General features: G+C 41.3%; 1 protein-coding gene and 1 long non-coding RNA gene across 2 annotated transcripts in view; one reads left to right on the forward strand and one right to left on the reverse strand.

Annotated features, from left to right (window-relative positions):
* Nucleotides 1–420: 420 nt before the first annotated feature.
* On the reverse strand, nucleotides 421–27,081 carry LOC309340798. Its single transcript, XR_014156102.1, has 4 exons — nucleotides 26,994–27,081; nucleotides 12,708–12,797; nucleotides 9,725–9,799; nucleotides 421–527 (listed from the first exon to the last, which is right to left on the reverse strand). It is a non-coding gene; the product is annotated as an uncharacterized lncRNA (long non-coding RNA).
* Nucleotides 8,560–27,357, forward strand: part of DRD3 (dopamine receptor D3) — a 28,230-nt gene continuing 9,432 nt past the window's right edge. The window contains exons 1-5 of the mRNA XM_081859743.1: nucleotides 8,560–9,007; nucleotides 14,939–15,235; nucleotides 24,433–24,545; nucleotides 26,565–26,707; nucleotides 27,024–27,214. Coding sequence (XP_081715869.1) covers nucleotides 9,002–9,007; nucleotides 14,939–15,235; nucleotides 24,433–24,545; nucleotides 26,565–26,707; nucleotides 27,024–27,214 — 750 coding nt within the window. The 5' untranslated portion in view covers nucleotides 8,560–9,001. The remainder of the gene's footprint in view (nucleotides 9,008–14,938; nucleotides 15,236–24,432; nucleotides 24,546–26,564; nucleotides 26,708–27,023; nucleotides 27,215–27,357) is intronic.

Below are 27,357 nucleotides of genomic sequence, written 5' to 3' on the forward strand. Positions count from 1 at the left end.
TGTCAGAAAGAATATGTACTTAAATAGGGCAAGCTCTCACTACACAGCTTCGGTGAGTCAATTTTTAAATAAACCCCAAGATATAAATAAATGAATAAATTAGAGAAATATCACAAGTCTCCAGTGACCATCTGCCTTGTGTTACCATTCGGCATTTTACCAGATGCACAATGCTAACACTTGAATCTTAAGGAGAGATACAGGAGGATAGGGTGGCTACCATATGTATTAGTTGTGTCCTTCAAAAGATGAGAAAGCTATGGTGTAGCTCCATTCTCTCCAAGCAAGCATGAACTTTGGGATCATTGCAATAATTATTTTTGTTTGTTTGTAATTCTCAACACGGTTAAAAGACAATCCTGAAATTTTGTTAGCCCATCTTAAGAAAAAATTTCTAAAAGTAATTATTATAATTCATACCTGGTGAGACTGGTCACAATACTGCAGGCATGCCCTTTTGCCATCTCATCATTTCCTGACAGAAATTAACATGGCCAAATCCACCAAAAGAGTAGTTTATGGAGTTCCTAGAACGAATGGGGCAGGAGAAGAGGACTATAGGAAGAGGCATAAATTACTAAGAAGGAATCAGCTGTGAGTCCTACTCCCTGCTTTGCAGGCCTTTTCCACCTGGTCTGGGAGGGCAAGGCCCTGACTGACTCCAGCTGTCTCTTAGTGCAAACCCAGGTCATTAAGCCTGAGCTTCCACAGCTGCTACCAGTGAACCACCACTGGCAGTAACAGCAGCAGATAGCTGTGTGAGTGTGATGAAAGGGTTCACCTGTATATTTGATGGAGTTTGGAAGCCTATCATATACACACATAAACACAAAGCAATTTTTATATGGTTTCCCTTTGGTTCCAATAGGCCACATTGCAAATTTGTATTGGCATCAGATGCTAAATATCAGCCGTGCAGTCTGCTGCATGAATCAGTTTGTAACTTCCAATGTGAGGGAAATGGGTCCATCATTTCCTGTATGCTTTCTGTGCTTCTTGTTTATCTGTCATGAATACATGAAAGGATCAAAAAATGGCCCAGGCAGAGAAGGAGCAAACTAGCAGATGAAGATGCAAGTCTCAAAGCATCAGGTGTTTTGTCATTTAGAAGGGTGAGTGCTACCAGGAAATTTCATGCACATCACAAGGTTTGCTCAGTATACCTACTGGGTGTTTTAGATGGCTAGAAAAATAAATATACCATTTTCACTGAAGGTGTAAATGGCAGCTGTAGCAGGAGCATGTATGCCGCTTTTAAAAGAGCAGAGAGCAGTGAAAGTGATTGATTTTTTTAAAAAGCCCATTGGGAAAGCTGTCCTGCCTTGACCATTTAAATATTTGGATATTTTTATACTGTACTTCAACCCAGCAATCATAGGGTAAGTAGTAACAGGTCATGGGACAAACACCTGCAGAAGCAGTCTTCCATTGTTTTAGGAGTTAAAGTGATACTAGCTGCCAAGGGTGCCAACTTAAAATATGGTGGTGGGGGGAGGAAACGGGGATGGTAGCCCTGCATATTGCATAAATCTATCACATGACACAACATACGCACATCATTTGAATGGCAATGACTATCAACTGTGGGGGACCCCAGCCCCCTCAAATACTTTGGGGGGGACGACCTCAGGACCTTGGAGTTGGCTCCTATGCTAGCTGTGTGGAATAACAACATAACCTGTGTGGAATAATAACATAACCTTCTTCACACTGGTGCATTGCCTTAGCTTGACTAAAGCCTTGTCAGCATTTCTGCTTTTCACATAATCCAGACAGAAAGATATTTCTGCCCTCAAGACAGGCATTCAGACCTCTTTCAGTCATAAGCTAGTGTTTCTTGACAAATGGTTTCTTCCGTTCTATCCCACAGTTTCAGGGGTGATTACACATATATTTACCCCCAGTATTTTGCTCAGTAACATATAACAAAACAAAATATATAATACAAATAATTAAAACCAATTCACATAAAATGCTTTATAACTACATAGCTAATATAGTACCAGCAACATACTTAAAACTGACTTCACCAATCACAACTCTCCTAAGCTGGTTTTAAGAGTAAAAAAAGTTGGATTCTATTCTTGGTTCTGGCACAGATTTCCTGCATGACTTAAAACAACCCACAGAGTCACCTTCTATTTTCACTCCTCCATTTGTTTAGCTGAACATGATAACACGATTGAGAATTCCAGTTTTGTAAATCCCAGTTCTTCAGAATTCTGAGCCTGCATCCTGACTCTTGCAATTACCTGACTGCAGTATTTTAGGTGGAACAGTTTTCCAACAGGACATAACCATTACAGTATCACATTAAGTAATCTGTGTTAGCAAGGTTCTTCTATTCCAGCTTTTGTTTGTCTTGTCCCATCAGAATGCACACAATGCAGTACAGGTTACAATTTTTATTGTCGCTTCTAAAGGACCACATTGCACCAGTTGGAAATCCCAGTCTTTTCTTAAGGATGGAGATTTTGCAGGACAGACATTAGCTGTCTTGGTAAAGCCAAGCTTTCATTGTACTAAAAAGAAACCAAGCAGAATATTCAACATATTCTTCCTTTGTTTGGCACAAGAAACTGCAGGGGTGTAACACTGCTCCTCAGCTTCAAGCAGCTTGTGTTAAGAATTAAACTGTCGGTTCAGATTTTGTTGTTAAATCTATTAGAAATGCACTGACATCTTTGACAGCTAAAGATCCTATTAAATCCTGGAGCATGTAAAATGCAGGCAATTAAAAACTTTGGCCATGCTGTTCACCTTGTACATTGTCCTTGAGGGAGCAACCCTGAATAGAGAAGAGCTCTTGCTTCCTGTCCTTTTTGTGCAATTCATATATGTGAATACAGATAAAGCTATAGCGAATAAAATTTTAAAAAAACACCTCCCAAAAGCAAACAAACCATTAAGCTTATTTAGTACAGACTATGCTACAGTGGTAGCTTGGGTAGTATGTAATCATCTTTGGAGTATGTTTGTACATAACACCAAACCATGGTTTGAACAAATCTAGCCTACTTCTTGACTCAGGCACTCCCTTGTCCCATCTGTTTTCCCTGTATGGCCAGAAGGAGGAATTTGGAAGCTTTGCTTTGCTCAACCAAGATTTGGTGTTTTCTCCAAACTTTCTAACTGCGGTCAATGTTAACCGTGGTTAGTTTCAACCAAGTCAACTTCAAACTGTGGTTTATGAAGTTGGCTTGTTTAAATCAGCCATTGCTAATACCCCTCTTCAGCATTCTTTTCTTGAGTTTGAGTAGACATATGAGGGAGTTGACACAGGGATTAGATCCACCCCTTGCAATATTCCTGTCATTCCCCACTGAGTTGTGGGGGGAGTTGAGGCCCTAAGGTTTAACCATTTAAGATAATTTAGACCATTCAGGCCATTTAAGGGGTCTAAAACACATGGGGAATATTCATCAGTACAAGGGGTTCCCTGCTTCAGAAGTTCCACTTTCAATACAAGGAGGGCAACAGGAATGGTGAGGGGAGCACATCTGTCACACTCATCCCCATTACCCTCCATTGTATGTTTACTTGGATGAAGAATGCCTGACGAGGGCTGTCATTAATCACATTTCCCACCCATTGCAGATGAGTTAATGGATTGTGGTAAACTAAAAGCAGAAGCAAAATCCTCTGAACTCCTCCTCTCAGTTATAATGGAGAGGAGATAGAAAGAAGGAACATGCAACACCAGGAGATGAATAAGTTAGTTCATGTAGAGCAGGCTTCCTCAACCTCAGCCCTCCAGATGTTTTTGGCCTACAACTCCCATGATCCCTAGCTAGCAGGACCAGTGGTCAGGGACGATGGGAATTGCAGTCTCAAAACATCTGGAGGGCCAAGGTTGAGGAAGCCTGATGTAAAGCTAAACCATAGTTTAGTGTTACACCTTTAAACCTTTCTGTCTCTAGAAAATAACACACACAAAAACTAAGAACAAAGAATTATTCCTATTTTAGGCAGGTGGTACTGTGGGTTAAACCACAGAGCTTAGAACCTGCCGATCAGAAGGTCGGTGGTTCGAATCCCTGCGACGGGGTGAGCTCCCGTTGCTCGGTCCCAGCTCCTGCCAACCTAGCAATTCGAAAGCACGTCAAAGTGCAAGTAGATAAATAGGAACCGCTCTGGCGGGAAGGTAAACGGCGTTTCCATGTGCTGCTCTGGTTTGCCAGAAGCGGCTTAGTCATGCTGGCCACATGACCCGGAAGCTGTACGCCGTCTCTCTTGGCCAATAAAGCGAGTTGAGCGCCGCAACCCCAGAGTCGGTCACGACTGGACCTAATGGTCAGGGGTCCCTTTACCCTTTACCTTTAAAGACAACATATTTTAGATCTGGCATTTACCCTTCTCAACTATTGCGCCACCGAAACTGATTTAATATCGTCCCTGCATAGTCCCATGTGAACTACCAGCAAACTATCCCTTATTGCTACTGTGACTGCCTAGTTTCCCCTATCATCAAATGGCTTTAGACTTCTGATGGTGATAGTTTTAGGTCATACCTGCTCATATACATAATTTGTGTAAACTATTAATAACTCATCACATTATTCTCCTGCTCTTGACTCTCTAAATTGCCACAGTGCTGATCAAAATTCTTGATGCGGCTGTTGGAGGCACAGTGCACATTCTTAAAGCTAGGACACTTAGTATAGTACTTGGAACACGTGTTCTTTTAAAGAAAATGTTCAGATGGGCTTGGAATCTGTTTACTTTTTTTTGTAGTACAAAAGTCTCACAAAGAAGCACAAACTCTGGTGCCATAAGGCAGAAGCAATATACATCACATCCCTTTTTTACCAAGCACTGTCCTCCTCACCTGGATATGTTATTATTTAAAATATAAGTCTATGCCACCTGATTGCTCAATACAACTGGGAACACAGCTGGTAAAAACTGAGATTAATAAGAATGTTTGTAAACAGTAGTAGAAACATGCCATTTGATACAGCTGGGAAAGTCACGTAGGCAAAACTTTATCAAATCTCTGAGGAAGTCTACTTTTTTGGTTCAGTTTGATTTTATTCTGGAATCACAATATTGTATCTCAAAGAAGCAATGCATTTGTGTTAGGTCTCAATGTGGCTTAGTGTTGCATTTAACTGTAAGAGGCCAAGGCTGAAATACCTGCTCAGCTGTGATGGGACGTCCTGGGTCCCTTCCTAAACAAGGACCCTAGTTGTCCACCCATGTGGATTTGGATGAGTGTGGGTCTGATTGGAATGGACACACAGCAAGTGGCTACTCAGCTGTGCAGTAGTGTAATAAAACCCCACCCTTGGGAGCTCACTGGTGGCACAGTGTGCTTTTTTGTCCATTCCTGGGCCTTAGAGGGCTGGTCTGTGGCTTTGGTACTGTTGATGTTGACTTTTCTGCCCCAGTCTATGTTAACAAGCTGTTCTGGTTGCAGTAGATGGAGGGTAGGTGATAGTTGATGGGGCTGGGAAGGAATTTACCCTTCCTCACAGCAACATTTGCTTTGTGGTTATTGATGTACACTAACATTGATTAAAGAGCCTTGGGGTTCCTGTTCAAAGACTCAAGCCCAGCTGAGGAGGTTGGGATGGACTCCACATGTCCAGGCTGCAAAAGCACACCCACCCACACCCATAGTAGTTCATGCTGGGTGCGGGAAGATCATTCAACTCCCTTTAACATTATTCCAGCAGTTGGGTTTCAATAGTGACATTGGCCAGCAAGCCAGTGACTGGATCCCTGCCCTGTGTCATACCAAACACCACGAAACGCAGCCAATAAAGTTGAGTCCACTTCAAGCCCATTTGGGACATTTTCATTTTTATTCATTCCCACCTTGCTACGTGTGGTTTGCATGGCTCCATATCTAATCCATTGTAATCGGGCAACTAAGAACCGTTCTCACATTATACAGTATGAGGGGGGTATGTTGAGGGGGTTGCATTCTGAATATTACCACTTTAGACTGCAGGTGGGAGTTATATTTTTAATTGCGCCTCCATGTAAAGAGCTCCTTGCATGTGGTAAACTAGCACACCAGGAAAGGGGCTATGCTGGTTTGCTACATGGAGAGTTGTTGTCATTTTTACATTAAGGGGCATGCAGAAATATGACACCCACATGGATACAGACACCCTAACTGCAGTCCAGAATTCACCTTCAACAGTCTAGCATCTGATACCCCAAAGTGTAAGGTGGTTTTAAATGTTTGTCCATTATTGTTTCAGATATTGCAAATTTGTTCCAATTTCTAGCTTTCATTAAATTTCCCTTTCTGGCATGTAACCTAAAAGCAATATCTACTTTTTAGCCAGTAATTATATTTCCAATCCATGGACTCCATGGTACAGAAAAAGTGATTTATATTCGTTGTATGTGTGATATAACATTGTGCCACCAGATGGCGACGTGCCAGTTTTTCCCCTACCTGTTTTCCCTGTTTAAATTTACGCTATTAAACTGAAACGCTTCTTTGATGTGTCTAGATCCAGCCTAGATCTAACTGATTCTTAATTGCACATAAAAACTTTCTGCCCAATCCATTTCATCATAATGAATGTACATTGGCTATTCATTTGTTACACTCACTCCAGATGTGCTTCTGCTACAATGATCTTCTGAGTACTGAGTATTTTGTAACAGGAAAATGTAATGCCTTTCTTGGATAATAAACCAGTACAATTATAATTGTCCATGGATGTTCTAGGCACTTATTAAGTTTTATGTATAACACCATTGATGATGTGTTCCGTGCCCTTGCTGTTTTGAGAACTTCTAAATTTAAATTAAAAAGGGGGGGGGGAATCTAAATTTGCTTTTCATTTTTAAAGTGGCAAAGAGCAGTGGAAAATTTCCCTCCCGTAGTGCTGCATCTAATCCAGGGGTAGGCAACCTAAGGTCCGTGGGCCAGATGCAGCCCAATCGCCTTCTCAATCCAGCCCGGGAATCAGCCTGTTTTTTCATGAGTAGAATGTGTCCTTTTATTTAAAATGCATCTCTGGGTTATTTGTGGGACAAGGGAATTCATTCATTCCCCCCCCCCCAAAAAAATATATAGTCCGGCCCACCACATGGTCTGAGGGACGGTGGACCGGCCCACGACTGAAAAAGGTTGCTGACCCCTGATCTAATCAATCTTTTCTTCCCCCACCCACTTTTTTTTTATGAGATTCTGGTGGCTGTGCATTCTCTGTGTCTCATGTAAGGGTGCACATAGATTCATATTTTTAAATGAAAAGTGAATGGTATGATGGGCCTGCAATCCCCTGAGCAAAACTATCCCCCTATCACATCACATGGGGATTGGATGTTATGTAATCAGCATCTTGGGTTAGAGCTTGATGGTTGTGTTATCTACACACACACACACACACATCCATTGTGTGCTGGTATGAGGCTACATGTAGGGTGAAGTATCATATGCAATTTAATCATGGAAAGAATTTTTTCAGCAAGTCTTTGCTCTTTCATAAAGCGTTCTGAAATTTAAAAGCAAATTCTTCAATCAAATCATCCTAAAGTTATATTTTGAATTTACAGTGGTGCCTCGCAAGACGAAAAGAATCCGTTCCACGATTCTCTTCGTCTAGCGGTTTTTTCGTCTTGCGAAGCAAGCCCATTGACAGCTTAGCGGATTAGCGCTATTAGCGGTCTAGCGGCTTTTAGCGATCAGCTGAGAAGCGGCTTATCAGCGGATCAGCTGTTAAGCGGCTTAGCGCTTAGGAAAAGGGCGAAAAAAACGGGAAAAAACCCGTGGGAACTCGCAAGATTTTTTCATCTTGCGAAGCGACCCCATAGAGAAATTCGTTTAGCGAAGCGCCTCCAAAACGGAAAACCCTTTCGTCTAGCGGGTTTTCTGTCTTGCGAGGCGTTCGTCTTGCGGTGCACCACTGTACAGTGAATGAATGAATAATATAGCCATATAAAATTTTAGTCTAACATTCAGATAAGAAAAAACTGTCTTGCATTCACAGGTAAGGCTTATTGTTGTTGTTATTATTATTATTAAGTGCTCCATAGGATGCTACCTTATACCGCTATAGACTATCGGTCCATCTGGCTCATATTGTCTGTGAATAGTTATCCAGCATTTTAGGCAGGAATATTTCCTAGCCGTACCTGGAGATGCTGGGGATTGAACCTGGAACCTTTCACATGCAAACTACATGTTCTACCACACAGCATCATTAATATTAAATCTCTGGCCTCAACAGTTGTTAAGATTTTACAGATAGCATTTTTCTCAGTGAGGCCATCTCCCTTTAAAACACCATGGAAAATAATCTGAATTGTGCTTGGTAAGCATGCAGAACTGATTCAGAATTCATAAGAGTTCAGCATCTTCATTGGATTCACACCTGAGCCCACCTCAGTATGATTTTAGTCTGTGGAACCCAAGCAGCCTGTGAAAACCAAACCTAATGTTCAATCAGTAGACTATTCCTCACTTTAACTATTCCCCCCACCTCCAAGAACACTTAATGTTTTGAATTTGTATTCTGCATGACATTCCACCTAATGGATTTTGAAATTGTCAACACATGGATAGCATGAATAAGACAAAGGCGACAGACATTCAGTTTCAGCTTCCAAGATATCTGAGAGGCACAGACTGGCAGGAAAAGCAAGCAGTATGTAAGAGAGGCTGATAAAGTTAGAGGAAAGGCAGAGAGGTGATGCTGTAGAACTGGAATATGAAGGGGGGGGAGAAGAGGAGGTAGGGAGCAGCAGCTTATTCTATCAGCACCAAGGACAGAGACACCAAGCAGCTGGTCATTGAGATCTTCAGAAAGCCATATGGGAAATGTATGGATATAAATCAGGTCCAAAGTGACGTAAAGACTTTTTAGATCACTGTCCTACATCTCTGAGGCAAATATGGAATATTTTTTTCTTGTATTCTTACATAGTTGCAATGTCTCAGGAAGGGCAAAGTTTGAGTCCCCTGAGGCATATGGCTACAGCGCCACATGAATCTAACATGTTCTCTATATCCTTCCAGAGCTGAATCAGACGGATGAGGGTAAGTCATTGTTTTCCTCTTTTGCATTTGTCTTGTAAGATTTCCTGCTTTTAACCTATGCTCTTTGCAAATCTTTTAAAACACCTAACAGCCGGAAAGAAAACCCATATGCCTAAGAAGAAGAATAAACCTGTCAAGGCTATAAACTACCTATGGTTCAAGGAGGGGGATTGTATTCTGTGCATTATCACCTGGAGGACAGGATAGAGAGAGCTTGTTCTTTTTAATGTTTTCTCTTTCACAATGTAGTAAAGATTGTTAATTTTAAACACTCTCCTCCCTCTATAAGACCTTTTCAAAAAGGTGTGTGGAAGGGAGGTTGATGTTTGTCGCTTGCTATAACTGGCAAAGTAGCTCTTGACAATCCTGAGATACTGTAATTTTGTTTTGTGCCCCTTCACTTCAATGCAGCAGTTAGAAAGGCTGTCGGTTTGAAAGTCCTGTATATATTAAAAGTGACTTTTCTAAGAAGAAAGCCCTGCCCCAACAAAGTAAGTCATATTGAAAGAATGGTGCTATTGTTTTCAGGTCGGTGCTGTAATTAAAATAATTTGAGGGATTTGAATATCTAGCGTACCGGAATGGTGAAATGAGCAAACACAGACTTAAGGATGCATTTGTATGTGTGCATACACATGTGCATACATGCATGTACACATGTATATGTACCCACACACATTTTTCAAGCTGTATATATAATCTCACATGACCTAAAACACTGACCTGTGAGAAAATTGTTTTGATTCTGGTATTTCCATCAGAGTTTTGCCCTTGAAATAGATGCACAAACTTCTGTAATTGAAAGGAAGTAAAAGAATGAAAGTCATAAAAATTGGGCTATAAAGAATAGGTGAAGTAGATTGAGAATGACCTATTAAGGGAAAGGAGAGTGGAAACGAAAATAGGGGAGTTTCAGAAAAATACAGATATGATCCCAAATGATTATGATTATAATGATGAAGGTTAGTAAGCTTTTAATTTGTACCACTAAGTTGTACCACTAAGTTTTTAGTTCTGAAGCTTGCTCTCATTTGGCACAGTTACCCAATAAAAACACATTTGGAATCACTTTGGGTTCTATTGATTGTTTTTGGAACCAGCAAATGGAAATGATACCTGATAACTGGGAATATGATTACAGCCATTGTCACTCAGTAATTACTTTTGATGTCAAGGCTGGTTGCTATAAAGTGCATTGGGCACACGGTTGTTTCAATGAACAGAGCTCACAGCAGAATCTTACGTAGTGTGAATAATTGGGAATTTCATTTGAGGTTTGCACTGTAAGCAGAAACCAAAATAAGCCTTATGTGTTGTTTCAGACTACTATTTTGACAAGCCATTTCAGTCAAAGATCAGGCTACGCATGCATATTTAAGCACAGTGAAAGGAAAATTAATTATTGCAATGCCAGGTTTTGACTTCCATGTCTGAAAATACCCAACACAGTCCAACCACTAAACTGAGTTTTCATATCATGCCTAACAAAATATGGTCAGTGGAGACTGTTAATATATTCAGCTGTGTACACCAAGTGATGAGATTTCAATAGATATATAAGAATGTATGTGCATCAAATCTTAGAAATGTGGAAGTAAAAGCAATATAAAAAGTTATACAGTCCAGTCTCTTGTACTGTGCTGTGTCCTTCAAACTAAAGCCATTATAACAGATCAGGAGATATACAAAAGTGCAGCCTATAATAAGATTGCAGCAAGGAAGAAAACATTAGCAGCAAACTCAGATGACTTAAGATAGTTATGCAACCCCCAATCTCTGAGTGGTGAAATGCTTCAGGGGTCCCAGTGCATAAATTGGGTTTCCTTGGAATTAAGGGCATTTGAAACATTTGAGACATACAATGTTTCTATGACATACCGTTTATCTACACATATATTCAAGTGCAGCATGTGATACAAGGCTTACAGCATCAACACTCCAGCAGATCTTGCTCCCCCATTAAGTATTGAGTAGGGCACCAAAGTCATAGCTCTGAATTCTCTTAGAGAGTAAATTAGGCCCCTGTGTCTTTCCGGCTCGTTTCTTTTAATTCTCTTTCACACATACACACACACTAATGGCAACACCTCTAGCCAGAGGTTGGCGAGGAATGGCATGCCACCTTTAGCTAATTGGTTTCTGTGATAACCCATTGCCCAGTTTTTATTACAAAGCAGATACTGTACTGAACAGGTTACTTACCTAAGGAAGTGATTTGACTATTTTAGCGATCTGCTTTTTTGCAAAAATCCCATCATAAAATCACAGGCTCAGGCTCAACATTGAGCCTAACTCCAAACTTGTATGCAGTTAAGGAAGCAGTAATTTTTTTCTGAATGTGTTTGAAGCATCTCCAATCAAGCATTCATGATTAAAGAATATTAAATATTTTTTAGAAATGATCCCTGAAGGAATAAGGATGGACCAATGTATCAAATAGTATGGGAAACAGCCTTACTAGAAAAATTAACCAATAAACTGAAACTAACACGGGGACAAATAGAAGAAGACACCTTCACCCCAGTATGGCTCCCCTTTATCACACACACAGCCCAACAAGACCATGACAAAAATCCACCAACGGCATACAAATCAATATGGCCAACCTGATCCAAAACATCCACCCACCCCACTCACACACACATGAAAACAAAGATCACCACAGCCAACCACAAATGAACAGCCACACCCTAGGCCAACCCCAACCTCTCTCACCACCAAAGGAACACAAGTGAACAGCAGAGAACCTGCACAAGCAACTCTGACACAAAACCCCACATATATTAAGTAAAATAGAAACATCACCACCCGACCCCACCCCCACTCATCTTTCCCCCCTCCACCTCTTTCCCCCTATTCTTCCTAATGTCTCAACAAATGTAACCAATTTGTTTTTTGTTTTTTTAAAGTTACCTGGGGGGGGAAATACGAGAGAGAGACATTACACATACCTTTGTAAATCAAGAAAATCTTTAATAAAAATACATTTAAAAAAGAAAGAAATGATCCCTGAAATAACGCTCCATAAACCTGCACATTTTTCTCTCTCTAAGGAAGGATTTTTCCCCAAACCACAAGCATTGCTACCATCACGCTGAGTTGCTTTATCTCTTTAACCTCCCCAAAGAAAAGTCCTGCCTTCCTTAAGCTTCATCAAGCAAAATGCTTGGCTTTGAGGGATGCATTATTCAAGCTCTTCTTCAATGTCCATATGAGCAATCCCTAGCCTAGAATATCTCAACACCCTGTCCTTAAGCCTTCTGCCCAGGGGACATCATATAAAAATAAGCTGTATTTTTATTTATAAATAAATAAATATTTATATACCACTGTGTCATAAAAATATATCACAGCAGGTTACAGTAGTAGAAAAACATAAAACCAAACAATAAAATCACAAAATGTTAAAAGCAAGTTAAAAACAAAAAGAAATTAAAAGCAAGCATCAGTAGAACATTATGGGGGGTGTACTCTTAACTGCCTGCATAACCCTGGCAGTATAGAAAAGTTTTCAGCAGGTGTTTAAAAGTTGGCACAGAAGGTGCCCACTGAATTTCGATTGGAAGGGTGTTCCACAGGACCGGGCCTATGACACTAAAGGTTTGATTTCTTATTGTTGTCAAACGTGCCTCACCAGCTGGGACAAAGGATTCTAGTTCAATTATATTCTATGTTGCCAAGAGGAAATATATCAAATTACCTCTAATTATCCCCAGAACAGGGACTTACGACAGGCACAAGCAGGTTAAGCTTCCTTCACGCTCTGAAGTCCATGTGTATCATTCATGCCCTGGAGGGATAAATTGTGAGAAAGGGATTCATTGGCTTGTATCTTGAGATTGCCCAGAAAAAGGCCAAATAGCATTGCCACAGTAGTCTTACTCATACAGTAAAAGCAGAGGCTCAACTTGCTATATCTGAAAAGTATCTGCTTGATAGTGGGTTGACAGTAACATCTTTGCCTGGTGCCTAAAAGGTGATGATGGTGCCAGTGGGAGCACTCCACAGTCAGGGAGTCACCACTGTGAAGGCCCAACATAAAGAAAGGCACCAGAGGATAGACTCTGGGGCCAGGTAGGTTTGTGCAGAGATAGGCAGTCCATAAGATACTTGTGTCCTGAGGCAACTAAGGCCATACAGGTCAAAATCAGGAATTTGACGAGCCCAGAAATGACTCGGCAGGCAATGCAGTCAGGCCAGGATTAATATTATATGATCAGACCACCTACCTCCCATCTACAATCTGGCCTCCGAATTCTGCACCAGCTGCAGTTACCAAACTGCCTTCAAAGGCAGACCCACTTATAATGCATTGCAGTAATCTAATGGAGTTGCAGCTGAATTACATACATACTCAGAAAATCAGGATTTTGCAATGGCTATGGGTTCTACTGGGACACATGTATTCTGTATTGGGCTCTGTATGGAACCAACTCATGTCCCACATTGTCATGCTAGACATGCCCCAAGGCTTCCATGTACATCACTGATATCATCACTGGTGCAGTAAAGACGAGATACCCTTCTGGAGTACCACAAAAAGTAACAAGAATGGCCAAATCTGCACGTTGCATGCTGCACAGTGCAGATAGGTCCCTGGACTAGTGTTATATAGCCTAATATAACAAGAGACGCAATGTAATGACCCAATTTCAGCTGATGCTCATCATAAAAGTTCTATGGAATTCTGATGCAAAGTTCCAGAGAGGCAGTCTATTTTGTGGAATTGTCTTGAGACTGAGTCACTAAGAATAGCATCAGTACCTCTGGAAAAGTCATATCAAAGCTAAATGGAGCACAATAGGTTTCAGAGAACCATCAGAGGTTGATTGGGAATGAGAGACTTTGAACACCCTGCAGTGTACCTCCTGCTGTATTCCACTTTGGACTAGGATTGTATCAGGCAAGTTCAATGGTGCAGGAACAGTGCCTCTTTCTCTACTTGGAAACTACTCAGCACTGTGTAGGAATGCTAATAATCAAGTAGATTTTTGTCAGAACTTTAAATTTAAATTCCCTCAAGAAAAAGCAGCAAGTAGTCGATTTTAATTGTAGTTCAGTCCGGAACTAAGTTTGACTTTATGGGACCCAGCCCAGTAAAGGAGACTGGTTTCTCAGCAAATCATTGTTGGGAATGAACAGCTAATGAGGAACCTGTGACAGTTTTTGCTAAAGCAAAGGTGATAACATCACCCATATCAATCTTAATGCCCACAGATTAATTTTTCAATGTGAATTCCACATGGTTCTTTCAAGAAGATCAGGTTCCTCACATTATACCACTGCATGGTACTGAAAGGTAGTTGTATGAAAAATCGTACAGTTGCCCAGGGCACTGATCTCCAGTAGGCACTGAGCAACCTGCTGGACTCCCTAAGTAAATATCCCATGGCCAGTTATAACATTGCCAGCAACTGTTTGCTGCAGGCCTCAGAGTTTGTAGAAAGGAGCAAAAATGGTTCATCTACTGTGTGTTTTCACCTTCCCCAATTTCTCACATGATCACTTGGGTATGATAGTGATTGTGCTTCTTTGTGGCTGGTATGTAAAAAGTACATCTGGGGTGGTAAGACACACTGAAAATACAATCTGCACAGGAATGTTGGTGTTGAATGTGGCCACCCTTTTTCCATTTCCTTTGAATTGAGAAAGGAAGAATAGGAACTCAAAAAGTAAAATACTTTGGAACCTAGTGAGTACAGAACCATAACTTTCATCTAAAGCACCCCAATGCTTTTCCTGGCACTATTAAACAACTATCATTTTTCCCCAGATTGTAGTTCATTGGCATTGAGCAATCTTACAAATGAATGACTTGTAGGGTTTCACTCATAGTCAGTGGCATAATTTGGCCAGTGATATGAAAATATAAACAGATTCTCTGTTCTTGGTGCACCACACCAATGTTCATCCAGTGTCTTTCTTTTTCAGATCTTCCATCCCATGATGACACCCTTCAGCAGAATCACTAGCAATCCGAATTCTACAGTATCAGCCCCATACTGGCAGGATAACTCCACAGAACCTGGATCACCACAGTCTCATGCCTACTACGCCCTCTGGTACTGCATCTTGATCTTGGCCATCGTTTTTGGGAATGTCCTAGTCTGCCTGGCAGTGTTGAGGGAACGTAGCCTGCAAACTACCACCAACTACCTTGTGGTGAGCCTGGCAGTGGCAGACCTGCTTGTGGCCACTTTGGTGATGCCATGGGTAGTATACCTAGAGGTCAGTATACTTAGGCTGCCAGTCCTATGGCTTTTCTTTTCTTTTTTAGTCTTTGTGCATGATTAATATACTCTCAAATTTTGTCATCCATTTAGAACTATACAAAACAGTAAACATCCACAGCTATGGTCTATATCAGGGGTCAGCAAAGTTTTCCAGCAGGGGGCCGGTCCACTGTCCCTCAGACCTTGTGGGAGGCCAGGCTATTTTGGGGGAGGGGTGGGATATGAACAAATTCCTATGCACCAAAAATAACCCAGAGATGCATTTTAAAGAAAAGCACACATTCCACTCATGTATAAAAACACTGATTCCCGGACCATCCGCAGGCCGAATTTAGAAGGCGATTGGGCTGGCCCCGGCCCCCAAGCCTTAGTTTGCCTACCCATGGTCTATATTGTTTCTTCCTCCACCCTTAAATTGTGTGATTATTGTATTATTCTGCAGGTTATCATATGGGCCCAAACTGATCCAACAAAGAGGGCTCTGGGACCTAACTTGATGATACACTGAACTGGTAAATTACCAGAAAAGGTGGACATTCGGTTATGGCTAGGTCACTGTTTCAACCCAAGTATCTTACGTATTTTACAAAAACAGCATGAGGAACCTCTTTGTTGCACACATGTGATGGACTCCGAGTGTTATCTGCTTCTTCTAGTTTTATAACTAAATCATAAAAGAAAAATGTAGCCCAGGTCTTGCGGAAAAAGTGAATAACAGAGGAGTATCAATTGTTAGATTAGTGCTGCTAAGCACAAATATCCATGTGCATTTTCATGTCTATGCATTGTTGGTATAGAAACATATAATTTTAACAGAGTGGAGTTTACAAACTTTTAACTGTTTATTAATGAACACTTTCTTTAAATAGATACCAATAGTCCCATCCTGTCCACAGATCTGGAATTATATGATCCAAGAAGGGGACAGAAAATACTAATATAGACACAATCTGAACAGAAGCACCACCTACACTGCAATCTCAGTGCTCACAGACATTCTGTGCAATAAAATAATTCAAATATTTTGTTGCTGCACTGCTTCTTGCTAGCTGATTTTAAGATAGATTTTTAATTAATTTTAGAAGCTAAGGTGACATAAATAAATAAATAACACACATATGCCACACGTACTACAGAGCTGTTGCCCTCCCACAGTGCAGACTTTTCTGCACTTGGAAAAACAGTTCCTCTTACAAATATATGCCTCAACACATCACTTGCATTTATGGGACTGGGGTGACAGAATTATGCTTTGAATGGCAAAGGCAAGAATACCCAGCTGGAATACTGATGTCCCTTCTTGAAAGGTGTATTTGACATCACTTGTCCACATGCCCTTGATGAAAATGTCTTCAGCTAATTGCCAATAGCTTTTCTCCAGACCATGAATTTTCCAGCCCATTAAGTAGCACATTCTGCCCTAGAATCCAAGAGAATAGCGCCCATGCATTAATGTATGTGGCTGACAACGGATGGAGATAGAGAGTATTTGTCCAGAGAACTCAGGGTCGTAAGACAATAGTTAAAACAGTGAACCATGCAGTTTTGCCATGTTATCCGTACCTGCAATACTCACATAATAAATCTGATTTGTTTTAAGAATAATCCTAATTAGCCCATTTTAAGTAGGGGTGAATAACGGTTAAGGATCTCGGATGACAACCATGCTTGGCTGCACCTACAAAAAGGAAGCATTTCATATAGCAATCTGTAGGACGCTTCTGGCGCCAGTCAAGGTGTCAAATGGTCTGCCAGTTCTCCCTGATGAGATAATAATATCGCTGTGGGATTCATCACTTAAAAAATAAAATAAAAACCTATTATGGCTGTAAGAATAACCTTTCTGTAATTTATCTCATAGAATAAATGCCACTCTTTCAAATATGGCATATATAACAAATCTCGTGTTTCAAAGCTAAAAGAAAGTTGATTAAGCCAATATTCCTATCAATTAAGTGTTCTAGGGTCCTAGCTAATTCTATGTATCTGGTAGTTCTGCTGTGAATGACTCAAACCTGGTTAAAGGTAAAGGTAAAGGGACCCCTGACCATTAGGTCCAGTCGTGGCCGACTCTTGGATAGTGGCGCTCATCTCGCTTTATTGGCCAAGGGAGCCGGCGTACAGCTTCCAAGTCATATGTGGCCAGCATGACTAAGCTGCTTCTGGCAAACCAGAGCAGCACACGGAAACACCGTTTACCTTCCCGCCGGAGCGGTACCTATTTATCTACTTGCACTTTGACGTGCTTTCAAACTGCTAGGTGGGCAGGAGCAGGGACCGAGCAACGGGAGCTCACCCCGTCACGGGGATTCGAACCGCCAACCTTCTGATCGGCATGTCCTAGGCTCTGTGGTTTAACCCACAGCACCACCCTATAAAACCTGGTTACTGGTATGCATTTTCCTAAATGTGGTATAGGCTAAAAATGAAAAGGGCTGACATACATTTGAATTAAGCTTTTTTTAAAAATATGTTACTTTGTTGAGCTACTAAGACCTAATCGCAGGCCTTCCTTGCTTTCAACACTACGGATGCCAGGCAGCAATCCACTTTGGATTCTTCACCAACATGTGCCTTTCCCACAGATTTTATCCTTAGTACACCTAATGAGGTTGGTTTCTTATGCAGCTTGAGGAAATATCTATATGACCAACATATCCCAGGATATGTTGGTCATATAGGGCCAACTGGGTGAAACCATAGTACTAAAAATCAGTGCTCAGGAATGTCCCTGCAAATAGTTATGTTTCAACCAACCAGCACAACACCATTTCCATAGGTGCCTACCATACCTCTGACAATGCAGAGCTGAAAACAAATGAAGGCAAACAAATTAAGTGGATTTCCACTTACTAGTGCTGCACAATGGCTTGGAGCTTCTATCATCTGGCAATATCACTCTTCACTCAGTAACAGATCAAGCATTTCTCTTTTCAATGATGCACTGACTAATTGCTTTCTGAAGAGATTTAGGTAGAGTGCTCAGTCCATTAAAAGTATCTGTTTTAGGAAGATATAGCTGAATGCCTTGGGATACAATCCTAAACACACTTTCATGGAAGTAAATTCCATTAAAATAATTATATATAATGAAGGCAAAAATAGCTGAGATAATGAAAAAATAAATTAGGTCTCTAATCTGATTTTCAGCTGTCAGTAATTGTATTGGCTTCAGTGGAATTGCTGAAACCTGCATTGATGTAAATAAGAATGGATTTCTGCCCATTCTTTTAAAATCTGGTGGGTTCCTCCTTTATGCTTGCATTCTTCATTTGTTTATTCATTGCACTGTATCACACACTTCCTTCAAGGAACTCATAATGGCTCTACCCTCTTCTTTTCACCACAACTCTGTGAAGTTTATTAGACAAGAGAGATAGTGACTGGCCTATAGCTATTCGACAAACTTCATGGCTGAAAGGGATTTAAACCTGGGTGCCCCACTTTAGTCTCACCCTAACCACTGTTGTTGTTGTTGTTTAGTCGTTTAGTCGTGTCCGACTCTTCGTGGCCCCATGGACCAGAGCACGCCAGGCACTCCTGTCTTCCACTGCCTCCCGCAGTTTGGTCAAACTCATGCTGGTTGGTAGCTTCGAGAACACTGTCCAACCATCTCGTCCTCTGTCGTCCCCTTCTCCTTCTGCCCTCCAGCTTTCCCAGCATCAGGGCCTTTTCCAGGGAGTCTTCTCTTCTCATGAGGTGGCCAAAGTATTGGAGCCTCAGCTTCATGATCTGTCCTTCCAGTGAGCACTCAGGGCTGATTTCCTTAAGAATGAATAGGTTTGATCTTCTTGCAGTCCGTGGGACTCTCAAGAGTCTCCTCCAGCACCATAATTCAAAAGCATCAATTCTTCGGCGACCAGCCTTCTTTATGGTCCAGCTATCACTTCCATACATCACTACTGGTAAAACCATAGCTTTAACTATACGGGCCTTTGATGGCAAGGTTGCATTCACTGTAATCTGAACAGGCTACCCTGAGAGAGAGATGCCTCTATCTACCAGTTACCTGGAAATGCAAGTGGGCAGAATGCTATCACACTTAGGTCCCGCTTGAAGGTCTGCTGTAGGCATTTGCTTGGCAGGATGGTGGGGTCAATGGGCCTTTGATCTGATCTAGCAGGGCTCTTCTTGTGTTCTTAGGCCATTCAGGGAAAATAGATGGACACTGCTCCTCAGTGTTTCAGATGACAGGGGACTAATTCTCAGGAACACCTATATTTCTGTTCAACACACTAGTTCTACCTATGTCACTTTATGTTACAAGCAATAGACAGCACAATCCTATAAATGTCTACTCGAAGTAAGTTTCATTGAGTTCAGTGGAGCCGGTTGGTAGGCATCCATCTGTCTCAGGAGACAATGGAGGAATGTGCCTTTTTTTTTTGAGTGGGGGAATCAAAACTGTTAGAGAGTTGCAGTGCTTGCTGTGGCTGTAGAGACCAATATGAGAGAGACATCCTTTCCTGCAGCTGGGACAGATGAAGGCGCCCAGTTGCACCATGGTGTTTCTTCTCTCTACGGTCATCCCAGTGGTCATTCCTCCTCTATTGTGGATACTCAGTGGAGCTTACTCCCAGGTTAATGGGTATAAGATTGCAGCCTAAATAGATTTATGCATTAGCTGTGCGTTTTGAAGGTGTGTATCTTTTTGTGGCAACAAAATTAGATTATTTGCAAAAATTAAAATTAGATTATTTACATTTAAGCTTTTTGGATAATCCCACCTTGCACACAAATTGGCTGAATTTAAAATACAGCTCTTGCATGACAGATTCTAATGTAGTGCTTTTGAATAAGTGTTCCGAAAGACCAACTTATGCAGTAGATTCAAAATGTTTTATTAGAAATTGGTTTTTTTAAAAAGTTTGGTTTTAATTGCTTTTGATGACATTTTTTCTTCATTTTAACATGTTTCATTTATTATTCGACTTAATGTTATACATTTAGTGTCCTAGTAGTAGAGGTGTGCACACAAGAGACTAAATTGTAGTATTTGCCTATCAAATGATGTTTGGATGCAAAAAAAAAAAGAGAGAGAGAGTCTGGACTTTTGTTGTATATATATCAAAACAGGAAATTTCAGACCTTTTATGTGCATCTGCAACAAATCTCTCTCTGCCTAATAACAGCCTTGTGCCTCTCTGTTGGAAAGCGTGCATGAAACAGAACAATAATGAATAATGATGAGTAAATCAAACCTAGGGCTATAGAATTATGAAGGGCAGCTGAACAGATGCTGCCTGTTTCAGCCACTCATTAGCATTTAGTGTTTTTATTACTATTGAAAAATCAGTAACAGGCAGAGTGATCTCTCATTTTGGCACTTCCACAGACCTTAAAGCAAGCACAACTCCCATGGCTTTTACTAGCATTTTGTAGTTTAAATTGCCTTTAATTAGGTCTTTTCTCGGCTCAGGAACACTCTTTCGGTCTGAGTGCTACATGCTGAATGGCTTCTCATGCACAATACTGAGGTAAATATCACCATGATCTAGAGAAGCCTTTTCAGTGGTATCCTCTCTCACAGCTTCCAACTTCACAGGGCAGATAGTGTATTTAAGAGGCAAAAGAAGGCCAGCACCCTGCCAGACTTATTCAAAAGATTTATATCTTGCCTTTCAGGACAGGTGTCCTCACATAAATATAGCCTTATTTCACATAAAATCATTTATGTGAGTCTACCAGTACACCCCTTTAAAATGAGCAGCAAAAATGCCAGTAAGACACAGCAATTAATGAAAAAAGTGGATTGAAATAAAAGCATCTGAGAAAGGGACCATCCATATTTCATGGTGGGTTAATGGGAAATTAAGAGTGGTCTTCCTTTGTGAAGTTTCTCTGCTGTGAGACACCCCCTAGCAAAAGGTTTGGAAGGAAGGAAGGAAATCAGCAACCCATGAAATCACAAGTTTATGAAGCTTTGTTGTTGTTGTTGTTGTTTAGTCGTTTAGTCATGTCCGACTCTTCGTGACCCCATGGACTAGAGCACGCCAGGCACTCTTGTCTTCCACTACCTCCCACAGTTTGGTCAAACTCATGCTGGTAGCTTCGAGAACACTGTCCAACCATCTCGTCCTCTGTCGTCCCCTTCTCCTTGTGCCCTTGGGGCACAAAGAGAGTGGGAAGAATTTAAAGAGCCCACCTTGATAGAGTGCATAGTCATATACACAGCATAAGGAAAACGCAAGGAAGTGATCTCTAAGTAGACTATGGTTTTATGACAACACCTTTGGTGTAAAACAATTATTTGACTTGAGGCCTACCAGAATCTATCATGGCTGCTTGACTAGGCCTGGCTTGTTGTAGAATAGGAGTGTGGATACTAAATAAAACCTGCTGGAACTTATGCAGAAACACATGAAGTCAATTTCTAAATATTATGCAGTACATGGCTGGCAAGAACAAGCAGAGGTATTTTCCCTTGCTCCCTCATACAGCCCACAGCAGACCAGAGAACAACTGTGGTTTAGCAGTTTCATACAGCATTGATAATTTCATATATTTAATATGAGTTTGCTTGCTTTTTTGAGGTATGTTTACCCTGTCATGCCGCAGGACGGCTAACAATAAAACAAATTAAAATTCAATAAAACATGAAAAATACTAAGAAACTGTGGCAGTGGCCCAAAGGGCCACAATAAATGTGATGATGTATACCCCTGTAAATCCTTGAGTGTGCTTCTAATAGAGAAGTTGTGGTAGACTGTTACTTTATGAAACTGATGATTTTGCAAGTTGTTGTTGTTTAGTCGTTTAGTCGTGTCCGACTCTTCGTGATCCCATGGACCAGAGCACGCCAGGCACTCCTGTCTTCCACTGCCTCCCGCAGTTTGGTCAAACTCATGTTTGTATCTTTGAGAACACTGTCCAACCATCTCGTCCTCTGTCGTCCCCTTCTCCTTGTGCCCTCAATCTTTCCCAACATCAGGGTCTTTTCCAGGGAGTCTTCTCTTCTCATGAGGTGGCCAAAGTATTGGAGCCTCAGCTTCACGATCTGTCCTTCCAGTGAGCACTCAGGGCTAATTTCCTTAAGAATGGATGCATTTGATCTTCTTGTAGTCCATGGGACTCTCAAGAGTCTCCTCCAGCACCATAATTCAAAAGCATCAATTCTTCGGCGATCAGCCTTCTTGCAAGTTGTCCCCCCCCAAAAAAAAAAATTGGGGCAGAAATACAGCTAATATGTGAATCACAAAGATACAGCTCAAAGCTAGAACATAAGTTGCCTCATGGCACAAATGGCTACACATAACACAAGTTCCCAACATGCACACTAACAAAATGTAACAGAACACAGTGGGAATCAGAACTTAATCAGCAGACATCTGAAGGCAGCCCTGTTTAGGGAAGACATTTAAATGTATTTTTAATCTTTGTTGGAAGCTGCCCAGAGTGGCTGGGGAAACCCAGCCAGATGGGTGGGGCACAAATAATAAATTATTATTATTATTATTAAATTGCCAGTGCTTATTGTGCATGTGTTTTAAATATGAAATGAGGTAATGATGTATATGATTGGTGAAAATTGAAATGCTTTGTTTGAAATTTTATAAATACCACTGCCTGAACCACCAGGCAGGGTTGCAGTTTTGCGGAACGATCTGACTGTAACCTATTGCTTTGCAATAAACAACGTTGGACTCCTAACTTCTCACGTTTCTAAGTTTTATTGGCGTAAACTCAGGAGATAAGCTATTTTCTGGCTTACAACAAAACAATAAAACAGCAGATGAGAAACCACAATAAAAACAAAAAGACAAACAACTCAATTAAAAATAATAGCAGATCAGGCAATTAAAAGGAGGCAGATATCATAAAAAGCCATTAAGCCTGAGAGAACAGCATGGCCTTCATCCATTGTCTAAATGTTGGTGAAGAAGGCACCAGACTTTTTATTCTATTTTTTTAAAAAACCTATTGATATCCCACTTTTTTCAAGATCTCAAGGTGGATAACAAAAATTCAGCAAAATAGCCAATACAAAATGAATCATAAAATTACACATGAAAACAATTCATAATGCTTGCTTGAGCAGCCATACTTTTAACGAAAGGTTACCAACATAGGAGCCAGCCAAATATCACGGAGCAGGGAATTAAAAAGCCAGGATACAACCATAGACAAGAAGGCCTGGCCTCACATTTCCATGGGGGATAAAGTTCCAATGGTGGGACACTGAGGAAAGCCTCCATGGTTAATTAATTATCAGGCAGCCTGTGCAAAAAAATTTTTTAAAAAAATACTGGCCTAATAAGTTCTCTGGTTCTAAATATATCCAGGGACGGAGTTCCACTGTTTGGGTGCCACTGCTGAAGAGGCCTTCTTTTCAGTATCCTTTCAGAGCCCAGGAGGTGGGGGACAACAACAACAAAAGCCTCCAGAACAGATCTTAATTGGTGGGCAGGTTCATGAGGGAAAAGATGGTCTTTTAGATATCCAGGTCATGGTAATTTGAAGACCAATACCAAAACTTTGAATTGTGCCCCAAAACAAACTGACAACCTGTGAAGCTTTGGGGGTTGGGGTTGGATTACATGCTCTCTGTAGTTGGCCCCATGTAATAATCTAGCTGCTGCATTTTGCACCGCTTACAGTTTTTGAACATTTTGGAGATGCAGTTCCACTTGCAATGTATTACAGTAACGTAGTCTGGGTAAATACACCATGAATAATTGAACAAACACAGCTGCTGAATCAGCTAAATTTTACCTCTCCGTGCACTGCAGCCTCAATGCAAATAGGTTTCCTGCCCCTACTATTAAGTAAGGGAAGGAGCTGGGGCAGGCAGGGAGACTGGCACATTTAGTGTCATGTCTAGTTTAACCCTGGGTGTTGATTTCCCCGGATCTGCAAGCGTGAACTTGAATGTTTATTTGCAGGGTTTGATGCTTCAGTTCTTTTGTGATGGAAATATATATATATCTATATATATCTATCTCCTGGTGAACCTAGTTAACATATCCCCACGTCCATTCCCCACTTTCTAGATTTGTGTCTAGAGCAGCATTTAATTCTCAAAGGCAGGACTAACTGCAAGAGGATATATGAGTTTAATCCTAGGAGCCACACAGCTTTCCGCTACGAACAAGTCCATATAAAACAATTCTACAATTCTAATGGGAAGGAGCAACTGCAGTGTGTTAGTATTCAGTGCAATGCCAATAGTGACATTTTGTGGTTGATATTTAGGTGATGGGAGGAGTCTGGAATTTCAGCCGTGTTTGCTGTGACATATTTGTTACTATGGACGTGATGATGTGCACAGCCAGCATTTTAAATCTCTGTGCTATCAGCATTGACAGGTAAGAACAAAAGAGCACAACAGTAAACTGTGTAGAAATGGGAGGTTCTCAGGTGGGCTAAGATGGGGAAGTGGGTTGAATTTATGTTAGGGATTTATGTAGAAAGACAATTGTGCCACATATGTGCATGCCACGTAACATGTCAGAGAATTGTGCCACATATGATAGTGTTATGTATGTGTCAGACATTAGATTCCCAAACTATTTCTTTGTTAGCAAAGTAAACTCGGGGAATCATTTGAGTAACCATAAAGTTAAGCAGATGTGATAGCAAACTATGGCCTGGTTCATACATCATGGTAAGCCATGGCATATCAGGACCGTGCAAACGTGCTAGATGAATCCCAGAGTTCCCTCCTCCTTAAGCACAATCTGTACCTAAGGTTAGTCCTATGGTTACATTTTACGGCTAAGGAGAAGAAACATTAACCACAATCCCCAGCTTGGTAAAGGTAAAGGTAAAGGGACCCCTGACCATTAGGTCCAGTCGTGGTCGACTCTGGGGTTGCAGTGCTCATCTCGCTTTATTGGCCAAGGGAGCTGATGTACAGCTTCCGGGTCATGTGGCCAGCATGACTAAGCCACTTCTGGTGAACCAGAGCAGCGCACGGAAACGCCGTTTACCTTCCCACAGGAGCGGTACCTATTTATCTACTTGCACTTTGACGTGCTTTCAAACTGCTAGGTTGGCAGGATCAGGGACCGAGTAACGGGAGCTCACCCCGTCGCGGGGATTCGAACTGCCGACCTTCTGATTGGCAAGTCCTAGGCTCTGTGGTTTAACCCATAGCACCACCCGCGTCCCTCCCCAGCTTGGACAACACCCTAAAAACCTTGACTTATCTGTCATGTCATGCTGTGCTAAAAAGACGGGGGGCAGATAGCAAAGTGGGTGCAGGCTCATCTCTGGGAGCTAACAATTTCATGCAGTCCTGTTAACACATAGCTTGGCTTAACATAATGTGTGAATGAGGCCTATACATATGTTACATGCACACACATATAATAGCGCCTCAACCTTTTTTACACTCACTTAAAAGGAGTGGGGAGGGGAACAAAATATTTCTGCACTGGCCATTTTTATTCCACCCAGTCATGCATCTGAAACCCAGTGACAGCACCAGAAAAAGGGGTGGGGCACAGAAGAAGCAAAGTATATTTCAGGGGCGGGGGGCAATTGCATTCCATATGTTAAGATCTCTGAAAGAAAAATAGCAGTATATGTTAATGACAGGAGTTCAGCAGTGTGAGGAGTGAGCTTCTTTGATGGGGGTGAACTCCCCCCCCCCTCTGGTGCTGCCCATGCTGAAACCACACAAAGGAGGAAAACAGATTGTGATTTTGAGCAGGCAAATGGGAAAAGATTAACAATCCCTTTTCTAGATATTGTACCTTCACTCAAAATCATGGCCTCCAGCTGCTGCTTTTCATTAACAAAAAAGTCAGGTTACAGATAGGTAGCCGTGTTGGTCTGCCATAGTCAAAACAAAATAAAAAAATTCCTTCCAGTAGCACCTTAAAGACCAACTAAGTTAGTTCTTGGTATGAGCTTTCGTGTGCATGCACACTTCTTTAGATAGTCAGGTATTCATTACACAAGTCAGGTATTCATTACACATGGCCACATCCTCTGACATGCACACACACACACACGTGTGCAGAAAGCATTGCTTGTAGAAATCTCTTGTCATGATTGGCTATGTCTTTGATTCGCTACCTCTTCTTACCATTAACAGATACTGACTTACCTGACTCTTTTTTCCAATCTCTTTTCCACACCACTTGCTTTTTTTAATCTCTGGCTATTACTACTGAATTGTTTTTCACTTTTCTCATCTTCCATTTTGCATCATTGAATTTATTCTGTTTTCCCTTCTCTTCTTTTACTTTCTTCCACTCTGAATTCAACTTTGTCTTCTCTTCCTCTGTTTCTGAATTCCCTTCCCTTCCCTATACATTTCTTGTACAACAACTCCTCCGTCTTCATCACCCTTGCTTTGGAGTTGGTTCACTTTGCAGATACACTGCAGTGGTTATGCCTGTTCATTATCAGTACAGCACAGGGCCCAGCTCTTGCCGAAGAGTGTCCATTATGATAGCAGTGGTCTGGTTGTTGGCATTTGCCGTTTCCTGCCCTCTTCTCTTTGGCTTCAACACCACAGGTAAATACAGTAACAATACCTTGAAGCACAGGCTTTGTACACAAACATGGGGCCTCCTACGGCTTACGGCTTTAAGAACTCAGCTTCCCCTTTTTCCAAGAACAAGCTGGAAAAGACTTCTGTCAACTGTGGGAGATATTAAAATGACTACTGGAAAATGTTCAGCCTCCAAACTACATTTTTTAGATCTTACTAGTTTGTAGAAACAAAAACATATTGTATTTGTTTTAAGAACCATACCTTTATTATGCACACACACAAATATGTAGCATGAAAGTTACTCTACCTTCTCTTTTCTATGTGTCTTTTTGCTCAGGTGATCCAAATATTTGTTCCATATCCAATCCCAACTTTGTTATCTACTCCTCTGTGGTGTCATTTTATCTTCCGTTTTTGGTGACCCTGCTGCTCTACATCCGGATTTATATGGTGCTGAGGCAGAGACAAAGGAAGCGAATCCTCTCCAGACAAAGCAGCCACAGTGGTAAAACCTGCTACAAACAACAGGTATGACCCACAAACAAAAAGGCTTTATTTAGAAAGGGCCTTAACTGTCATATTCTATATAGTATGCCTGTAGGGTTCTACTGGAGCCCAGAAGGGGTGAAATAGAAACAGCCCTATCGACTTGCAACAGGCCTATGTAGGCC

The sequence above is a fragment of the Podarcis erhardii genome, assembly GCF_964252035.2.
Source record: "Podarcis erhardii genome assembly, chromosome: 4".
NCBI classification, from domain to species: Eukaryota; Metazoa; Chordata; class Lepidosauria; order Squamata; family Lacertidae; genus Podarcis; species Podarcis erhardii.